This window comes from Lepidochelys kempii, chromosome 9, assembly GCF_965140285.1.
Source record: "Lepidochelys kempii isolate rLepKem1 chromosome 9, rLepKem1.hap1, whole genome shotgun sequence".
Classification (NCBI taxonomy): domain Eukaryota; kingdom Metazoa; phylum Chordata; order Testudines; family Cheloniidae; genus Lepidochelys; species Lepidochelys kempii.
Window position 1 is genome coordinate 92,917,956 of NC_136388.1, and position 20,681 is coordinate 92,938,636.

Sequence of the window (20,681 nt, forward strand, 5' to 3'; positions counted from 1 at the left end):
TACTCTGAAACCTCTCTACATATTGTCCCACAAAGGGATAGAAATTCAAGGTGAGGGGTTCAAATGCAGGAAGGCACTGTCCTTAATTTGTCCTGCATCACTTACGAATTGCAAAAGTATGAAGTTTATGCATAGTACATCATACCTGCAAGTGCCCTAACAGACATGACAGAGAGCATTATAAATTGACAGTTGATTTGGATTTTGAGCCTTAACTTTGGATTCCCTCGTTTTTGTATGTTTAAGACTAGAATCTATAGAAGTGGGGAAACTTTGACACAAACTGAGTTGAACTAGGGAAGGTGCATTCGGGCTACTTTTCTAAAACTATGCTTGACAGACTGTGGTAGGAAAATTCAAAGCTTTTATGTTTTCATGAATTCAGAACAACGATATATTTAAGGGTCTATTCTCACACAGAGACACACACACAAGTATCTAAATGGAAGAAATGTACATTTTCCATTTCAAGTGAGAACCTTAACATTTCACTCCCGACACGCAAAGATGAGAGTGCTTGTACGTAGCTCATCTACATGCCATCACTCCAATGGAGATGTGAGTTGTGCAGTGATCTAAGAAAGTGTCAATGGGCAGGCTGAAATGGCTCATTTTGAGGGATTTCCAATCCTACCTATTGATAAACATGGGAGCATGCCCGACTGCATGCACTCTCAAATGCCTACTTATTTTTATTATTATTAGTCATTACCGAGTCATAATGACTATTTATTATTTAAATGCCGACAATGAGCTCGTGAACCAGAACAGATGCAAAATATCCTGTACTAATGAGAAAATCAAAGCCTCTCCCATATTAGTAATTTTATACCTTAGGATATCTTTATTTTTGCCAATAAGGCACAACAGTAATTAATACAGCAATATTTTCCTATTGTTCAAAATGAGAAAAGCACATAAAAGCCGCTCAAATCTTGGGAATTTGCTGCTCCAGCTCTCCCCCCTCACCAGCACAAAATACAATAAATACATTGAAAAAATCCGATTAAAGAGAAACAGCTGCCAAATAAAATGCAATGAATTGCCCATAAAAGGCCATTTTCTGTTTATTCAGAGCTGCTACAGTCACTGCTTTTCACAGAAAACACACAGCAAGGCTCTGTTCTATCACATTTAAATACGTATGCTGTGTCTGTTGCATCGACCATCAGACAGGGCCAAGCATAGAGAAAAATTTGTGAACTAACCAACAGAACTTTGCACTAATCCACATTTTATTGCTGCATAATAGTTTGGATAACTACTTGTATTACTAGAAAACAACTAGCACTCTGCATAATTAGCTCCTTGCTTTTACCCTTACAAAATGAAGCTTCTGTTACAACATACAAGAACAATGAATGCTTTCTTAGTTTTAAAATAATTTTATATTTAAGTTGTTTTGCAATCTATAAACCTTAAAAAAAAAAGAATATATGGCTCACACAGTATGCCAGATTGACATCCCTGGCATCTGAAAATGTGTATAAATGCAGAGAATAGTGTGCAACGCAGTGCTAAAATTGACATCTTATATTACTAGTTCCCGGCTCTTCAACTACATATATTTAATGCAAGTTCAGAAACATCAATGAAATAAAATACATTATTTAATGTAATGCCGCTATAAAGGCCAGTTCCAGTTAACTGAAAATTAAGGTACTGTTCATTCACCAGCTGCAAATGGAAACCAATTCCCTGACCATACAAAGCAATTCACACTCGCCACTCAATTGGCCCCAAATTTGGGAGCCCCTATGCTTCAGCAAACACTGCTGTCTTTAAATCAATGTTCCACGTCATGGGAATTTACCAACAACTAAAAACACATTTATGAAAAGCCACATGTATCTTCTCGGTTTCCACAAAAACACAATTAAAGCAAAAAGGACTTAGCACTGTCAAGTAGCAAAAGCATTTCTGTCTCAGGAAAAGATGGCCACTCAGGCAAAAGGCAAATAATCTGATCTGATCCAATGACCCTTCAGGAAAAATAATACATAGGACTAGTTTGTTTTTGTATTGTTTTGTCTTCAAAATGCCCGGTTGGAATCAGAGATGGGCCCAACTTACACAATTTAAATCAACATTCGGCCCCAATCCTGAACTCAGAGTGGATGGAATCTTGCATAGCGCTCCTCCGATTTCCGTGATCTCCACACAAGTCTACCTGTGCAATTCCCCATGGAGGGTCCGGAGACTAGATTTCAACACCACTGAAGTTCCTGAATATTTGGATGCAGACTCTTAGATCAGCCTTCTACAGAGAGGAGGCAAACTTCAAATTTCAGATCAAAATACCCATTCAGATTCCAGGTATGTTTGAATGTGAGTCACAACCAGAAGCCAGGGTCCAATCAAAAATGCAACAACCATCGACAAAAGAAAAATCTGAATGAAGATCTCGATGTTTCATCTCAGGAAGTTCTCAGAATGCTAACATGCTTCTCTGACTAACAGAGCAACTAATAAAGGGCTGGAAGCTGCCACCCTGGCTCACACTGGTTAGCCCCTTACTCTATGAGAAGCCCCATTTAGGGTGGCAGAATCTGGCCCTACGTGGTTTATGGAATGGAATAAAAATGGGAGGAAATGAAAACTCAAAGACGGAAGCAGCTACAGAACTCTGGGTTGTGCACACAAGGGAGCTAGGAAACTTCAGCCTTTTATAGGATACGTGAAAACAACTCCTCCCCCAGTCATAATGACAGCTCACATGCGACATACTATACACCTTTTCCAAACACTATTGCTCCTTTTGGCCCTAGTCCAGTAAGTTACATCAGCACGTGCGTTACTTTAAGCGTGGGATTAGTTCCACTGAAGAAAATGAGAATCCTCATGTTTAAAGTTATGCATATGCTTACATACCTTGCTGAACCAGGGCTGCTTTTTTGGGAGAGGAGGGGAGGTCAATGGCTCTTATGTGCTATAAATTTTTATGCCACCGAATAAGAATGGCCATGCAGGGTCAGACCAAAGGTCCATCTAGCCCAATATTCTGTCTTCCAACAGTGGCCAATGCCAGGTGCCCCAAAGGGAATGAACAGAACAGGTAATCATCAAGTGATCCATCCCCTGTTTCCCATTCCCAGTTTCTGGAAAACAAAGGCTAAGGACACCATCCCTGCCCATCCTGGCTAATAGCCATTGATGTACTTATCATCCATGAATTTATCTAGCTCTTTTTTTAACCTTGTTATAGTCTTGGCCATCACAACATCCTCTGGCAAGGAGTTCCACAGGTTGACTGTGTGTTCTATGAAAAAAGACTTTCTTTTTTTTGTTTTAAACCTGTGGCCTATTAATTTCATTGGGTGGCCCCTAGTTCTTGTGTTATGAGAAGGAGTAAATAACACTTCCTTATTTACTTTCTCCACATCAGTCATGATTTTATAGACCTCTATCATATCCCTTTAGTTGTCTCTTTTCCAAGCTGAACGCCATCATGTATTCATTCTCTTATATACACAGAGTCCAGATTTTCAAATTCACATGGGCAAATCACCTAATGAACACATGCAAATCAGTATTTGTGCACATCTGTAGCTGTCTGTATTATATATAAATATACTCATGTAAATTTTTCTATAATACATGCCCATTTGTATGTGATTAAATGAGTGACAAGACGTACAAAACTGCTCGACTTTGTCCATCTTGTAAATAAAGGGTCAGATGGATACTTCTGGAAGAAACAAATCCATCTAATTTCATTTTCTAGTTATCTGAGCACAAGGAATCACATTTTTAAAAAGAGAAAAAATAGATTCTCCTATATTTTTGTACTCCCTAAAACAGTAAACACTGAGACCATGATGTTGGATGGAGCAGGTCGTCAATGGAAACAAGACAGGCGAAAACCCTCTGACCAATGCCTTTGGAAAGACCTTTTCCGACAGTTTCATCTCTGATGATAAGATCAGGGGCGAGAATGGCTTGGCTAACTAATATCATGCCTTCACTTCTCAGGAGGTCCTGGTAAAACTACCAGGATGGAGAGGAACAACACTGGAGGCACGCTCTCCTTCCAGTGGGCATGTTGGGGTTAGCAAATGCAAAACCCGTTAAAAAAAGAAAAAAAGATTACCCACACATATCTCATTTGCTCCTGGGTGGATATTTTGTCAGGTTTTAGCCTCAAGTGAATTTTTACACCCTTAGGTTGATACAATCCCCAACCCTGAAACTAGAAATAATGATGTCACCTTAACCACATTTTTGCAAATACAGTGCCATTATAATACACAAACATGTACAGAAAATATACACACACACACACACACAGATGCTCTTGGGGATAAAAACAGACGAGAAGAATATGAGGGTCTTTTCTAATGAGATAGAAAGTGGCAGATGTAAAGATTTCATTCAACCAACAATCTCTTTTATGATATGAATAAACTACTAAAACAGATTTAATTCTTTATAAAATCAGATTATGAGAAGCAGACAAAATCACAACTTGATTCAATATGCCATTTTATCCAGTGTGACTAATGCATTATTTGTACGAAGTTAAAGTGGAGCTTTGGAAAACTATGAAATAAATCAAATGCTCTACTTTATGTAATCTTAACAGACAGATCCCATTAGGATTCTACTATGCATAGCTGTTGGTTAAAATCATTGACCAGTATCCTTATAAATTAATCAACTGAGGTAATGCTGGCTTGGCTGTCATGGTTTTCTCCTAATCTACATTTAGAATTCACTTTAACTTTTCAAGCCCTTTGGAATAGGTTTATCAATCCTCTCTCCTTTGCTTCAGATATATGACTAACGGTAAATAGTTTACAAAAGCCCTGATGCAATAGAACTGTATCATTTATGTCCCTTTCTTTCCATAGACAGACTATATACGGACATTGCATTATAATTACTTAGAAAGATGTTAAATCTTAACCAAACACACCAGTCTGCCTCAATTTTGATGAGACCTCTAATCATTTGCAGCTGAATTTGCAGTCAGATTGTGCAAGCTTACACAAGTGAGAATTGTTAAAAAAAGAAAAACAGACAAACCATGGGATACTACTGGTTGAAATGCAGCTAACAGAATGCACTTAAATTATGTATTTGTAATAGAGGATCATTTTGAATGTAGGGTTCCCCATGTAGGTCTGATATATCTTCAAAATATACCATTCCTGTGCTAATTTGTGTAACTTATGCAAGATCCAGACACATCTGTTGGATGCTTCTCCGTGTGAGTTACATACTATGGGACCCATCTCCATGAGTAATGACAACAGAATCAGGCTCCAGTGAAGGCTTAGAAAATGTACTTTAGCCACCCAGACTGTGCTAGCCTGACATGGGCTGGAGATGGGTGAACTAATGGGTATTTTTCTACTCCAACATCTATCATAAGTAATTGTTGCTGTTTAGTAACAGGGTCTAATCGTGCACCTTTGTCTGGATGCAAAGGGGACCCTCACGTGCAGATCTTCCCATCCCAGTGTGGGGAACATTGGGGAGGGTCAGCCACCTTCACAGAAGTATTGCCTTCTCTTCCTGGTCCGACGACTCCAACAGGGATAGAGGATGGAGAGCTGGCAGGTTGTGGAGGAGTATTCAGCCAGGGCAGTGGCTAGATGGAAGCAGATTGTAGCAATATCACCTTTTCCTCCCTGGTCTTCAGACACTATAGCCCTTTCCACAATCTTCACCCCCAAGATAGGGAAAGCCCTTTCCCCCATCAAGAGAGATGGGAGAGAAAAGGACGGTACGACAGGAGAAGACTGCAGCTCAGCTCCCATGGTGCTTTGAGGGGCATGGGGGCAAGAATAGGGGATGGGGTGCCAGGGATCTATAGGTGCTGAAGAAGATTTCCCATTGGAAGGGGTGAACAAGTCCAGAGATCTGAGACTCCTAGGGCCTGATCAGAGTCCACTGAAGTGAATGGAAAACATACATCATCTTCAATAGTCTTTGAATCAGCCTCTTAGTGCAACTCCACTGGCCTAAATGCAGTTACACCATGGGCACATGAAGATGATTATGGATAAATATGCTCTCAATGGTCTCCACAAATACCTTACAATTATATTCTTGTTATCTACCAAAATGCATTCCCTGCACTAAAAGCCCATCTTAGCTTTAATTTTAGAAATATACTATACAAAAGTAATGAATTTAAACTGCATTTGCAAATTTCCAAACTTTTCCTACTCTTTTGGGACACAGATGAAGACCACAGAATCATTTGCTGCATCTTTTCCTTAGAATCTTGTAGGAAAACCTCACTAATAATTTTTGTATGATGAATAATATGCAATTTCTATATTAATTATATCATAAAACCTGTTCTTGCTAGTTCTTGCTAAATGCAATGCAGTAGTTAGTATCCTCAAGTGTTATAAATAGAAAATGTATTCCATCTAATAATATGTGTTAGAAAACCCAAGCCCTAGGTTAACCGACAAAGCAGAAGTCTGTCGGAAACAAAGGTAGCTGGCTTGAAGAAAGAATGGATATAATTTTCAGTGTCATATGCATGTCGTTTACTTCAGCCACAGTAGCATTTAAAAAACTTCCATACAAGACTGGTGGCAAGAAAGAATTGTCTTGCCTTAAAAAGGTACCACCATTCACTGTCCAAGTTAGCGCAGGCCACATAAAACATGCATGTCACATATATTATATGGTGGGTGTACTCAACTATGTTTTCTCTTATCTCATCTTTCTTCCTTCTCTTCAGTCCAAATTCTGCCTTCTCTTTTATAAGATGCATTTTTACAGCTAGCTTATTTGTCTAGGTACCTATTTGCCCCACACCACCTTAGTATTTCATGCATGAACTTTTAGGAATTTCTCCTATAACACATCTGTGCAGTAGAGAGTAATATTAGCAACATGGTGGCATGGACTGAGCAGCGGACTGGGATTCAGAAGACCTCAGCTCTATTCCTGGTCTATCACTGGCCACCCGTGTGACCTTGAGCAAATCCTTTCACCTCTCTGTGCCTGAATTTCCCCCCAAAATTAAAGACACTGGGGAGGAAATTCCCAGTATTAAGAACAACAGGCTAAGATTTTCAGAAGTGACTAGTGATTTTGTTGCCCACCTTGAGACTGGTCAAATCAAAGAGGGCTGATTTTCAGAAGGTGCTGAGCTCACACCTTTCAAGCCCCAGTATTTCAAGCCGCTTGAAATTATCTCTCAGATTGGGCCCTAAAAAACGGAGGCACCCATAACTAGTCACTTCTGAAAAATCTTGACTACCATATTCTCAAATATACATGTGCCTAATGAAAGGAACAGAAATACGTGATTACCGCATTGCTCCAACATCTCAGATTCTCTTGTGGCATGACTCACAAAAAAAAAATGGGAAATTGCAATCTCGTCACAATTTAAAATTGCCTAGTTTTTATGTTTAAAGGAACCCCATTTTCCGAGGGGTTTATTTGCTTTTTCTACTGCGATTTTAGCTTGCTAGTAAAGCAATGACCAAAGTCAATGATACTGGAAAGGGTAAGAAGAAATGCCTCTAAGACAACAGTTTAAAAATACAGTTGTTGGGCCAGGCCTAACCAAACCAAACGAACCAAAAGCCAAGCGTTCAAACGAATATTTATGGCTGAGATCCTCTCTTCAATAAAGCCACCAGGTTTCATGAGTAGACAGTGGTCTGTTATCTTGAGACTAAAAAATGTGACAGACAGGAAACATGCTATTCTATATGGAAGCTTTCTTTTTATAAAAGCCACACACCACCATGCATTTAGCTTGTATTGTGTTCTACTACCGTTGTAATGTATTTACCTGCTCCTACCTTTAGACTGTGAACTAAGTAGGGTGCTGGCCTGATCACTGGGTACTGGTCTAACGCTTGGATGTCTGCTAAGGAAAATACTAAACTAGGGCCGGATCCTTAAAACTCTTAGTACAGAGTAAAGTGATTACTACCTTGAGTAATAAGCACTGTGCTCGATAGTAAGTGCTGACAGCAATGAAAACTAGAGAGTTTACTTATTTTGAAGTACCATGTACACCCACAGCCACATACAAATTGCTAAAAGAACAGGAGTACTTGTGGCACCTTAGAGACTAACAAATGTATTTGAGCATAAGCTTTTGTGAGCTACAGCTCACTTCATCAGACTCATTTTCCACTGAATGCATCCGATGAAGTGAGCTGTAGCTCATGAAAGCTTCTGCTCAAATAAATTTGTTAGTCTCTAAGGTGCCACAAGTCCTCCTTTTCTTTTTGCGACTACAGACTAACATGGCTGCTACTCTGAAACCATACAAATTGCTGTAATGTTTGCCGATGGAACAAGTGATTTTTAAACTGATTACCTCTATCCCATTTCCTTCTTTACTGTTTGTTAACACTCCTCCCCTATACAAACATATAATGAGTGGCGTATTCACACCTCAGTGTAACTGCCAGCTGATGGCATCTGAGTCACTGATCAGTTTCAGTCATTGACCTTTGTTGCTAATTAAGCATAATGTACATACTGTATACAATATCTGACACTCTCACTGTCATCAAGGATACTATCAGATTCTAGCGGCAATATGATCCTCAATTCTGTAATGAAGACCCCTAGATGATTTTTAAATCCGTTGATATCAATTAGTAGCTCAGCTCACATACAGAAAGAAATTCAACTGGTGAGAGAGTCAACCTTTCACAGTGGAGCACGGTTTGTCAATCTTTGGACATGTACATAAAATCTAATTAAAATGTTATAAAGTTTTACAGAAGAAGAAATGAGTGGCTAGACTTTGTTCAACAGGCATAATAATTCGTGGTGTGGATCTGCTCTGTCTACACTGAAAAAAAAGCCTCTTCCTGATCAAATACAACTTATAGTCATTGGAAAGTTAACAGAGGGAAGTCTTGGTTCCCTCTCATGCCTGCTTTCCAGCTCCACATTATTTTTCAGCATTACGAACTGAAACCTACAAGCCAGTTCTATTACATGTAGTCGGAATATTACAAGTCGTCCCATTGAAATCAAAGGGCAGCTCACAGTAGTAAGCACTATACTTTCTATTGTTTTAAAGGATCAAGTTTTAGCATAGTATTTTCTAGACTAGACACCCAGACATGGATCATTACCACAAACTTGGTTTAACAATGCAAACTTAATATGAAATACTTTGTAATTTTTGTACACATTTTTGGTTAGCTCAACATATCATAAGAAGTTCTGTGAAGTGGAGTTGAAAATCCTGCTGACATGATCCTACTTTACTTTTTCTCCACTCCATTTTATGTCATCCTTTTGTCTCTACTTTTCCCCCATTAGCCAGTAGATCATTAGGTCAGAGGATTTGTGGCCAGAGATATTAAAACAAATTAAACAACTGTTTTGAAGACCAAGCACCAATGCAGAACATTCTCTGAATAATGAAATGTTTAAAGCATCTTTCCCATCAAGTCACTGCTGTGAAACTATAACTATATTATGGGATGTCTGGTTATGGTAGCTGGATGTGCTATGGGATTCGCTCCCTCCCACATTAAACATGCAGAGGTTTTTAACTTTTTAAAAACTAAAGATGCTGCAAAATTTTAGTTCTCCAAGGGTATTTATTGGCTTGTTTTTATAAATTTTACTTTTTAAAACCACTATTGAGAGAAGAGGCTTTTTAAAAATGTTTTACTATTTAATTTAAGCAGATCTCAGCACTGATTTTCAGGGGGCTTTTCACATGCTTAGAGTCAGGCATGTGCTTAAGTAGCTGGCTGAATCAGGGCCTTAGACAGTTGTTCTGCATTTCATGAGATCTGGCTTTTGGCCATAATAGGGCCTAATCTAGTGACCACTGAAGCATCTCTATTAATTTCAGTGGGTGCGGATCAAGCCCATGTTGAGGAAAACATAGATGGGTTTGATTACTTATTGATTATAAGTGTATAATACGGGTGTAAGGGCCCAATCCTGCAAGCCCGCTACACCTAAAACTTCTAGGTACTTTAATTGAAGGGCCACATACAGAGGTTTTATAGGATTGGATCTGTGTAGACATTTATTGCATACTCCCCACCATGGTATCATAGGCCAGTCTCTAGGACTCTTGTGGCATGTTCTAAATCAATTTACTTAAGAAGCTGTTCTTTTTAAAGTTTTAAGATTTGCATTGGTTCTGACTGCCAGTCATGTGTGCAACCATGACTAACAAGTGTAGAACTGAAGCAAAGAGGCAGATATACTAAGCCTCCGCATTAAAATATTGCACCAGTTTCCTCCAGCAAGCACCACACAAAGAATTGCTTCTTTGGACTCAGTCTCCAGACCGAACAAGGTTCAATTCAATACTCAAACACACGCTTAATTTTAAGCACATGAGCAACCCCATTGATTTAATGGGATTACTTGTGTGCTTAAAATGAAACCTATGTTTAAGTACCTTCCTGAATCAGGCCCAAGTGCAATTGTTTGGCCGTGGAGTCCAATTTCTGTCCCATGTAAGTCCATGGGAGTTTTGCTACTAATTTAAATAAAGCAGGATTTGGTCCTTCAAATGCAGGAGCTACTTTCATTATGCCACCCCTAGGACTGAAGAGCAGTGCAACAGTTCTGAGAAGTGAAGACCAAGAATGTTAGTTCACATTTAACAGATCATTCTGTATATTCATTTAAATGGATGCTTTACAAAACGTCACGTTTTCCAATCAAATCATTTATTTAAATTCCAGGTTGAAGTGACATTCTTTGTCACAGACACAGCAGGCACAGACACCATTTGATGGATCCCATTAGAAGGGCTTGTGTTATAAAAGTCATCTGTTTTAAAAAAATCCCAAACCTAACAATACAATCTGCATCCACGTGAAAGGTGTACAAATGCTCTGAAGTTCTGTTTGGCTTTGGAATGGCTGAATCATTTCTGAAACAGTTGTTCTCCATCCAGATTTGTCTATTTTAAAAAGTCATTAAATTCTTGAATGAGTCATTAGCAAAACAATCCACGGCATGCATCCGATGAAGTGAGCTGTAGCTCACGAAAGCTCATGCTCAAATAAATTGGTTAGTCTCTAAGGTGCCACAAGTCCTCCTTTTCTTTTTGCGAATACAGACTAACACGGCTGTTACTCTGAAATTCACATGTTGTTAAACTGATTTCTCAAATGGGATCATAATTTTGCCTCATCTGATGGATGCAAGTTCAAGATTTACAAAGGGCCACATTCTTAAACCAGGGCAGAATTTTAGTAAGTCAGGATATTTGGAAGTGCAGGATTTGGCCCAAAGCGTATTTTTGGGCTCTCACAGCTGCTTGTTTTGACAGCTTCCAATCCCCATCGCCCACCTACCATAGTCCCACAATTCATCCTCTTACATTTTCAAAGCAAATTGAAAATGAAACATTTTCAAAAGAATTACTGTGGGATGCCTGTAACAGAAATCCAGAAAACAAATGCAAATCAACTTTAATATTTCTAACAGAGGGGCGGGGGGGGGGGGGAATCGAAGCCTGTATCTTCTCATTCAGCATTTTATTTTTTTTCCCTGTTCAAACTCCCACAAAAATCATCCCAATTCATAAAAGGATCTATCTACTCCATTTCACACATTCCCTTAAGAAACTGCTTCAACGTTCAGAAGATGTTTTTATTTAACAAGCTATTAAAGACCTCTTGAACAGAACAGTAACTGAAAAGGTCTTCTGCAGCAGCACAAGGCAATAAATAAATAAATAAAAATAAAACCCCAAAAAGTCACAGGCTGAGACTGAAACAGTTCACCTTTGTCTGGAGAGCAGGATCACCCCCTCCAGGTTGAGGAAATACGTTGAAAGTGCATGCTGCTGGGGCATGCAGTATGTTTTTGCAGGCATACAGCAGAGAAACCTGGCCCACAGATGGCCTGTTCTCAGCTTTGTCAGCCACAAACAGACCTTTGAACTTTCTATTTATATAACAGTTTAGTGAGTTTAAGCCTCTTCCTGTATAACTGGCAGTTTGCTGGTTTTGCTGTAATTAGGCTACTTGTGATACATAAAATAAAAAGTAAAAACAAGAGGTTCGTTTCTCTGCAGCATGAAGTCTTCCCTTATCAGAGCCATGCAGCTTCTGCTATACTGTTACCTGCTGATTTTATTTCCTTTTGCAATTTTATATACCTGAATGTGCATTTTTCCTTCTTATAGATTTCCTCTTCTTATATTGCTACTTTTGAAGGACTTAAAAATAATAGTAGCAATGACAATAAGTAAAACATAACCAATGTATCTCTTTGTTATTTGTAGTGTTGAAAGGCTGGCTCTATATCCTGGGATTATTGGGTTGGGTTTTTTTTTTGTTTTTTTTTGTTTGCTAGCAGTTGATTAATAGCATCGCCTCCTTCTTCAGTAAGCAGGTTCAAATGTAGCCACATGGTCCCAGGACACTTCAAGATTTCATTTACTTGGTTACCACAGACAAGTGTGGAAAACGATTTAAAAGAAGAAATTTGATTTTTAACAGCAAATGGTCTCCTTGGTGCACACAGCCGGTCAAGCTTTTCATTCTCTCTCTCTCTCCCTTCCCTTCTCCTCTCATAGAATAGTGCATATTAAATGTAAACCCAGGTGAACATTATGGAATCTGAACAGACTTGAGCTTGGCCGGAGTTTAGATCCATTAAAGGTGTGGGGGGTGGGGGGGGGGTTGGTTTTTGTTTTCTTCTTCTCCTATTTCTGAAATCTGGTGTGATAGCCTCTGGGGCACTTTTGACCTTCCACTGCACATTTCATTAACTCTGAACCACATATTTTTTAAAAAAATAGAAATAACCACAAGAACCCAACAACTAAATTCTTTATTAAATTCCACAAAAATCCTCATTACTGGCTACTGTGAGGACTGTAATAACAGGACACTGGAGGTCTGATTCTGCAGTTTTTACCCAGGTAGCTCTCCCACTGATTGGGCTGAGTGCCACAAGTGAATTTAAGAACATGTCCCCTGGCAGCACACTTTACAGCTTTGACAGTTCTTGATATAGTAGCCGAGGAGAAGTCACTACAGAGAGATACCTCCCATGGAGGGAAAATAAAAATGCAAATAGCATTTTCTGGGATGCTTCAAAATATTCTGGAGTCATTTGCTGATGAAATGGTGATTAGTGGTAGACTCACACCCTTCACACCTCTATGAGTGCTGCTACATACATATGACCATTCAAATGACTGTCAATCTTCATATTTCACTGGTTAATACTGATGCTCTGCCATATTTGTACTCTCACTTTGTTTATATACATAATTTACACGCACACACACTCACGCTTTGGACTTGATTTTGCCTTCTTTGTAGCCCAAAACTCCAGCTGAGATCAATGAAAGGTTTAGGGGTGCAAGGAATGCAGGACTGGATCCTTATTGGCCTTATAAATAATAATGAAAGACTATTTTAGGAAATGTAAATTTATAAACAAAAGGAAATGAGAAGCACTACTTCAGCATGTGCATAAGTATACATACTATGTTATTTTGTATACTTGCATATAAATATTATATATGCAGTGTATTGCATATATATATATACACACACAACTTTTTATGTGTTTATGGACACACACACATTGTATTGTGTGCACATGCAAGAGAGTTGTATGTAGGTATTTTGATGGGCCAAATCCAGATTTTTATTCACACAATAGAACTACTTGCCTGAGTAAGACAAGTGGTAATATAAATGAAATTATGTTCATATATACAATACATATAATTATACACATGTATACAGTATTGCATATATGTATACTCACGCACACACATACACAATTAATTATGGGCTAAATCCAGTTTGCCTTACTGCTGCAAGTGTATCTCTCTCTCACACACATTATTTTATATACATGTACATAAATTACACATATATGGGCCAAATCCAGCCTGCCATACTTATGTAAGTAATCAAACTGAGTGAATGTACATATCCATCCACATAGTACACAGTATGTAATATATAGAGTTTGCATAGATATAGAATGCTTAGAAACAAACACAGTCATAAAGTAGAACATGTGTTAGGGTCCATTGAGTTAAGAACACTAGATTTCTTTTAAAACAATAATTTTCACTATAAGTCACGTGAATGACAACCATAGAAAAAGAGGAAATATATTATTAATATTTTATGCAAAGACAGAGACACAAGACTTTCCTTCCCTGTGAGGGAAGGGAGGGGAGGGACATCACTAAATGTACATAAGACCATATTCAGATGAAAATAAGTTATTAAACAAACATTAAACTCAATATCTGAAATGTACTTAGTATTTGAACTACACCCACATATTCAGTTGTAACAGCTTCTATTAAATTAATGATATTACCCACACCATAAATTAGGCAAATTGTATGCAAATACTATTTGAATAGTAATACAGTGGTTATCAGTTGTCTGCAAAATAAATTAGTGTAGCAGAGTAAAGATAGTGTGCAGAGCGTAATATTTAATTGAGCACTAATTTTATTGTGATTATTACTTTTTAAACAACAGCAGCATGGTTATTAAACGATCTAACGCATAAAGCTCTGGTTTATGCAGAGCTGGTAAAACACAGCACAAGATCCAAAACGCCTGATAACAGATTAATATTGATATAGTATAATTTATGGTTCCGAGGATTTACTTCTAAATTGCTGTAAAATAAAACGTGACAGGTATTTGAGTTCTGATTATTTTGGGTTTTCAACTAGAGCAGATACAATATGTTTGGCACAATGATAGCTGTTAGCTAAAGATATGCTCTTTTTCACAGGCATTGCTTAAAATATCAATAAAGTAAAGTGAACCCTTGTGCAGAATATGCAGTGTGCACAGACATACACATGTCTGTATGGGCATTCAGAGATGAGGGCTGCAAATACAGTATTTTATTCTCTTTCCTTGTTGTCAAACTGCATGCTAGCCTAACTATATGTAATCATCCGGTAACCAATTTTGAATTCTATCAGACACCGTAAGAAAAAAGCAACTAATTTATTCTGAGTGAAGAGAAAAATAAAACATGCACTATGCCACAACAAAGACCAAAAAAATCATAGAATCATAGAATCATAGAATATCAGGGTTGGAAGGGACCCCAAAAGGTCATCTAGTCCAACCCCCTGCTCGAAGCAGGACCAATTCCCAGTTAAATCATATTCCTATTAACAGACCATGTGAAGCAACAAAAGTTAAATACTACACAAACAACAACTTTTCTGCCACTGGTCACCCACTGAAAAATTCCTCCACATTGTCTCTTTTACAACAAGTTTACAATATTTTAGACTGATGCACCAACCTTCCCAAGGCGAGTGCCCGTTTGCCAAGCAATAAAACCTAAAGTGTCCCCCCCCTCAAAAAAAACCCCTCAGACCTATTATAAAATATCACCTGGGACTGATCTTTCCTCTTCCAAGACTAACTTCAATAATAATGCTTTACCTTGAGTAGGACAGCAGCAAAATTTAAAAAAACAAACAAAAAAAAAACCGCACACACACACACATACTTAAACCGTGCAATTCAGGGAAACTACAGTGGCATTTCTCATAATGAGGGGGAATACTGTCACTGACAGCAGTAAACAGTACATTAGATAAGCCACGGTCTTGGGGAAAAAAATATTCCCTCTTTAATTCACTGGGTTTCTGTTGTGTTTAAACGTTGCAAGGGATAGCCACCCATCTATCCAACTTAACCCATCGATCCAAGGAAATACTAGGTGTCCCTGCCAGTCAAAGGCATGCAAAAGCGGTTAATGAATAAAACCCACCAGGAGCAGGGGGATGGGGGAGGCATGGCTTTTCTCCCTAACATCAATGCATGGCAATCCCCCCACCCCGTTTCCACTGCACTCTTTCAACTTGGAGCATCAATAGTATAAGAAAAAGAAAAAAGTCCTTGTATATTACAGCCACGCATCCCACTTCCCGACAGCAAGTCACAACCCAGCCACAATCCGTAGGTGGTTTAAGCAAGTGAGCAAGGATGGGGGGGGGGGGGAGCTTTATCCTTCCAACAAAGGCTAAAATACAGCGGGGGGAGAGGAAGAGGGGGAGAGGAATATTGGTATTAAAAAGAAAATCAAAACCTACCACTGCTGCTCTAAGTCCCAGTCCCTGAAAAAGTCGAATAGATCCATCCCGATCTGATGGGGGAGACTCAGAACTGCCCCCCCCCCCTTGCCCTGCCCTCCCCAGCCGGGCTAGAAGTGGCCGGCCAGCACAGGCAGCAATTGCATAAGGTGACTTGTCTTCCCCCAACCCCACCCCCCCCACCCCGTCCCACCCTCCCCCCCCCCGGCTCGCACTAAGCCAGGCTGGAGGCTGCTCGCACAGCGAAGAACCCGCCGCTGCTCGCTCCGGCCGCCGCCAGCAGCCTGGCTGGGAGAGGCAGGCAGAGCACCGGCGGCGGCAGCATCGCGCACACACCTCCCCCCCCCCCCCCCCCCCCACACACACACAAGGGGAGGAGCCTGGGCAGCCAGAAGCCACGACATGGAGCCAGCACGTTATCAGCTCGAGGATCTGGCAGAGGCTGACAGCCACCACCCTGGGGGGCGCTGGGCTTCCAACAGCTGGGGCAGGCTGGTCACTGAGGACAGGGGCTGGTTGCTCTTTGCAGGCTGCAGGGCTCTGGTTCTCTCTCTCTCTCTCTCTCTCACACACACACACACAGAGGTCCCCGACCTCCAGGGGTGCAGATGGAAGTGGCGTGCCAAAGAGGGGCTGCGAAGACCACGCACAGGGCCTGCCTCAGGCCAGCATCCCCCCCTCCTCCCCCCGCCCCGCCGCTGGCTGCAGCATTGCTTCACTAGGTCGAGAGCGTCCTGGCTGGCCTTGGGTGGAAGAAAAATAGACGGGTTTGTCTAGAGTGTAATTGGTCACGGCGGACTCCCCCAAGGACGCAACGCTGGCAATGGCTGTGCGAGGACAATCATGAGGGGAGGTGGGCCCACGCTCAGGGCACTGCGGAGGCGTTAGCGAGGACCCACTCTTGGCCCCAGACTGCCGTGGAGCCTCTGAGGCAGAAAGGTCACCCATTTCCCCATCGAGCAATAGATGGATAGATTATAAAGTCAGAAGGGACCGCTGGGATAGTCTAGACTGACCTCCTGTGTGCCACAAGCTGTCGGACTTCCCTCAATTAGTTCCTGTTTGAACCAGCGCCTACCTTTGAGAAAAAACATCCATAGCTTGAAGAAAAAACAGGAAGTCGTATGCTAGATTGGAGCTTCATTTACTGGTGAAAGAGCCCTCTGTCCCCCACAGACTTTCCTGTAGGTTCCTTCCTCTCATCCCAATGGACAGGGATAAAGAGACCATACTCATCCACGGACATCCCCAGAATAACCCTCCCACTGCTCAAGGGCAAAGGCAAATTGGGCAAAAAGGGCAAAGGCAAATGAAACAAATTCTAAGCTCCATTAACTACCAGATGAGGGGGGGGGGGCTTTATTTCTCCCTGCCCCCCCCCCCATTGATCCATTCTTTCCTATTCTGGTTCACAGACTGTGCCCATCATCATGATACTGAATTGACTTCCAAGTAGTGACTCACATCTGTTGTGTGTTGCCTCTTCTCCATCTTTTTCCACCAGAGTTACTTGGCACTTGGGATTTTTTTTTTCAATTTATGTGTGTGTGCACGTATCTGTGAAGACAACGCCAAAGAAGTGCTCTTTCAGGCCCTGGTCCTCAGCAGAACAGCTCACATGCTCAGAGTTATTCATGTGCTTATGGGATTTGCTGAGATATACCTTGGACTGATTAGTGGTGAAGTTTGAGGTGATTCTCAGTTCCTGCAGAGGCGAATCCCAGAGACCTGGACCAGCTCTTGAGGAAGCTCAGAGTTCTGCTCTTCAGCTTTGCAGTAGACAGTTCCATTGTACCAAAAGAGCAGAGCTGTCAGTGCTGGTCAAGATCCTGGAGTCAGAGGTAGGCCCAAACTATTTACTGTGGGAGGTGGGGCCAGCAGGCAGGAGAAGACTGAGACCTTGAGCTTGACCCAGGAGAATAGATGACCTATGCAGCTTGGCCTGAAGGTCAATACATGAAGTCAGTCACAGATCAACAGAGAAAGTCAGTTCTGGATCTGGAATTTCCTCATGGCTACTGTTGCTACGTGGGCATCCAAAAATGGTGGGAGATCCAGTGAAACCACTAAGTTGTGAACATGAGTACAAAAGACAGGCAGAGTCTCTCAACCAAAGGAGCAGATATCATCTCCCACTTGTACAAGGTGTCTTCATCATGATGTTAATATCACCTGGATTGAAACTCAAGCAGTTTGTCCTCATGCAAGTGCACTAATCACTGGATATGCTGCAGGGTCCAGGTGCAGTGAAACCAAGTCATAGAAACCCATTCTGTTTCATTTATAGAACTCAGATGTTTTACACGGATTATCTTTATCCCCACGGGGGAAACTGAGCAGGTGAACAAATTGCCCAAGGCTTATTCAGCCAGTCAATGGCAGAGTGGGTAACCCAGTCTGACTCTAAGTCCTGTATCCTCCATCTGACCCCAGCCATACTGCCTGCTCATGGATGATACAATACAAATGTTATAATCATTTGTTGATACACAGATCCTGAGAAAAGGTTCCGGGACTGCTAAGCTATCAGTGAAAGTTAGAGCTGAGACTCCGAACCTTACCTACCATTCTCTAAAAATTGTACATTTAGTTTAGCACTATCCTGCTGGTCCCTAAAAAATTTCAATTTGAGCAAAAATGGTGCAGCTGACTTTAAATTACAGTTACACTCAGTAAAACCCATGGCCCTGTTTCCCTTTGCCCCTGGCAGGGTGAACAGATGCATGAAGCATTTCCTTCTCATGTCTCGTAGCTGACTGTTCCCTCCTTGCAAATAGGCACTGACATAGCATTGCCAGCCCCAAGATTACAAAAATCATGAGTTAGGCCTCAAAAAATCGATTACATTAAAAATCATTGTTTTTTTTAAAATGGTAAATATGGGGTTCATTTTATTGTCTTCTGGTTTTTTAACTTTTAGGGTGCACTCAGGGTCACATTTTGAAGTTTTCAACCATAAAAGCCAGAAAATTACTTGTAAAAAAAAATTAAAGCTGTGATCCTCACCTAAGTCACATGACTCCAGGAGCTGGGGCTTTAAGAAAAACATCAAATATCACAAGACTCATGAGATTTGGCAATGGTGTTCAAATAGCAAGGTTCTTGCAAATTTCAGCATCCTGCCTCTATATACCAAATAGAGGAAGGACCCTTTGGAACAGAATTATTATTGAATAGCTCTATGGTCATGACCACATGTTGAAAACACTTTCCAGTTCTGACAGCACTTTCTTGGAAGAGCCTCTCTGAATCCTTTAGAAACTAACACAAAATAGTCTCTAAAAAGGAGTATCAGGAGTGATTCCATCAAAGACTAGGAGAGGAAAATCCAGTGCTAGCAGACCACCTTGTTACTCTCCGTAAGGTCAATGTTAAAGTCAACCTTCTCTTAGAATTTTGCCTCTTGGAACTACAGAAATTGCTAACTCCAGCACCTGTGCCAGGAGGTCAGTCCATGAGGCAGGCTTTATGTTGTCAGGGCTCTAACCATTCACTTTTTATAGAAAAATATTTATTGTCAGCTTGTCTTTGGAGGCCAGCAGGGCTAAACCCCACGAATAATGCCACAGCTGTCAGCCTCAGAGACACCATGAGGTGCATCTGATATTCTCCATGGTGTAGTTCCATCTGCCACCACTTGGGGCCCACCTGTTTGGTGAGGTGCTGCTTCAGCCCCTGGAGCGTACAGCATACCTGGCTGTCACTGAGGAACTTCTGGCCCGCAGCACATAGGTTGAGAGCAGTAAAGGCAAGGGCAGCAAAGACGAAACAGGCTTCTGGGGGGGCTAATTAAAGTCTGAAGCAAAGAGTAAAAGGATACTCCAAACATGCTTCCTGCAGCTTTGGCCCCTGGACTCCCTGCAGCAACTGGGCTGCAGGCATCGGAGAAGTCCAAAACAATGGATGGTCAGAGTATAACCAGCCCCCCAGTACAGGGTATCACTGGTAGGCCCCTCTACATGGCTAGTAGCAGGCTAAGTCTGTGTACCAATGCACTGTGGGGACTCCGAGCATCAGGCTCCCTCTAGCGCCGCGTAGAGGTTCGTATAAACCCTGGCACACTTCAAATAACCAAGGATTCCTTTACAGGGCTTGTCTATGCTACAGACTCTTCAGCAACACAGCTCCGGTGCTGCAGCTGCGCCATTGTAGCACCGTACCATAGACACTTCCTACAGCAATAGAAGGGGCTTTTCCATAGCTGTAGTTATTAATCCACCCCCTTGACAGGCAGTAGCTAGAATTCTTCCATTGACCTAGCGGTGTCTATACCAGGGCTTAGGTCAGCTTAACGACGTCTGTCCGGGTTGTGAATTTGTCACACCCCTGAGCGATGTAGCTAGCTTGACCTCAGTTTTAGGTGTAGATCAGAACTCAGACTGGCAGGAATAAAGAGAAAATATCCTGGGCTCAGGCACTGATAGGACTACATCTCCCATGATGCATTCTGGTCTCCTCTGTTGGAGAATGGATGTGATGGATCGTGGGAGATGTATTTTGGCCATGGAGTGACCCCAGCCTGTTGAGGAAAATGGAGACATGAAGCAACCAAACAACAGTGCCCATGATGCGCCATAGCAGCATTTCCAAATAAAAATATTTAGATTTTTGCACATTTGCTATTTGGATAAAAAAAATC

At 41.0% G+C, this 20,681-nt stretch overlaps 1 protein-coding gene across 6 annotated transcripts in view; it reads right to left on the reverse strand.

Moving 5' to 3' along the window:
- Positions 1-16,208, reverse strand: part of AFF2 (ALF transcription elongation factor 2) — a 472,316-nt gene extending 456,108 nt beyond the window's left edge. For all 6 annotated transcript variants that reach the window (XR_012160619.2, XM_073358389.2, XM_073358388.2 and 3 more), the window contains exon 1: positions 16,043-16,208. Coding sequence is in view for 1 of the 6 variants with exons in the window: in XM_073358388.2 (XP_073214489.1) it covers positions 16,043-16,089 (47 nt within the window). In the remaining 5 variants the exon portion in view is untranslated. The remainder of the gene's footprint in view (positions 1-16,042) is intronic.
- Between the last annotated feature and the right edge of the window lie 4,473 nt (positions 16,209-20,681).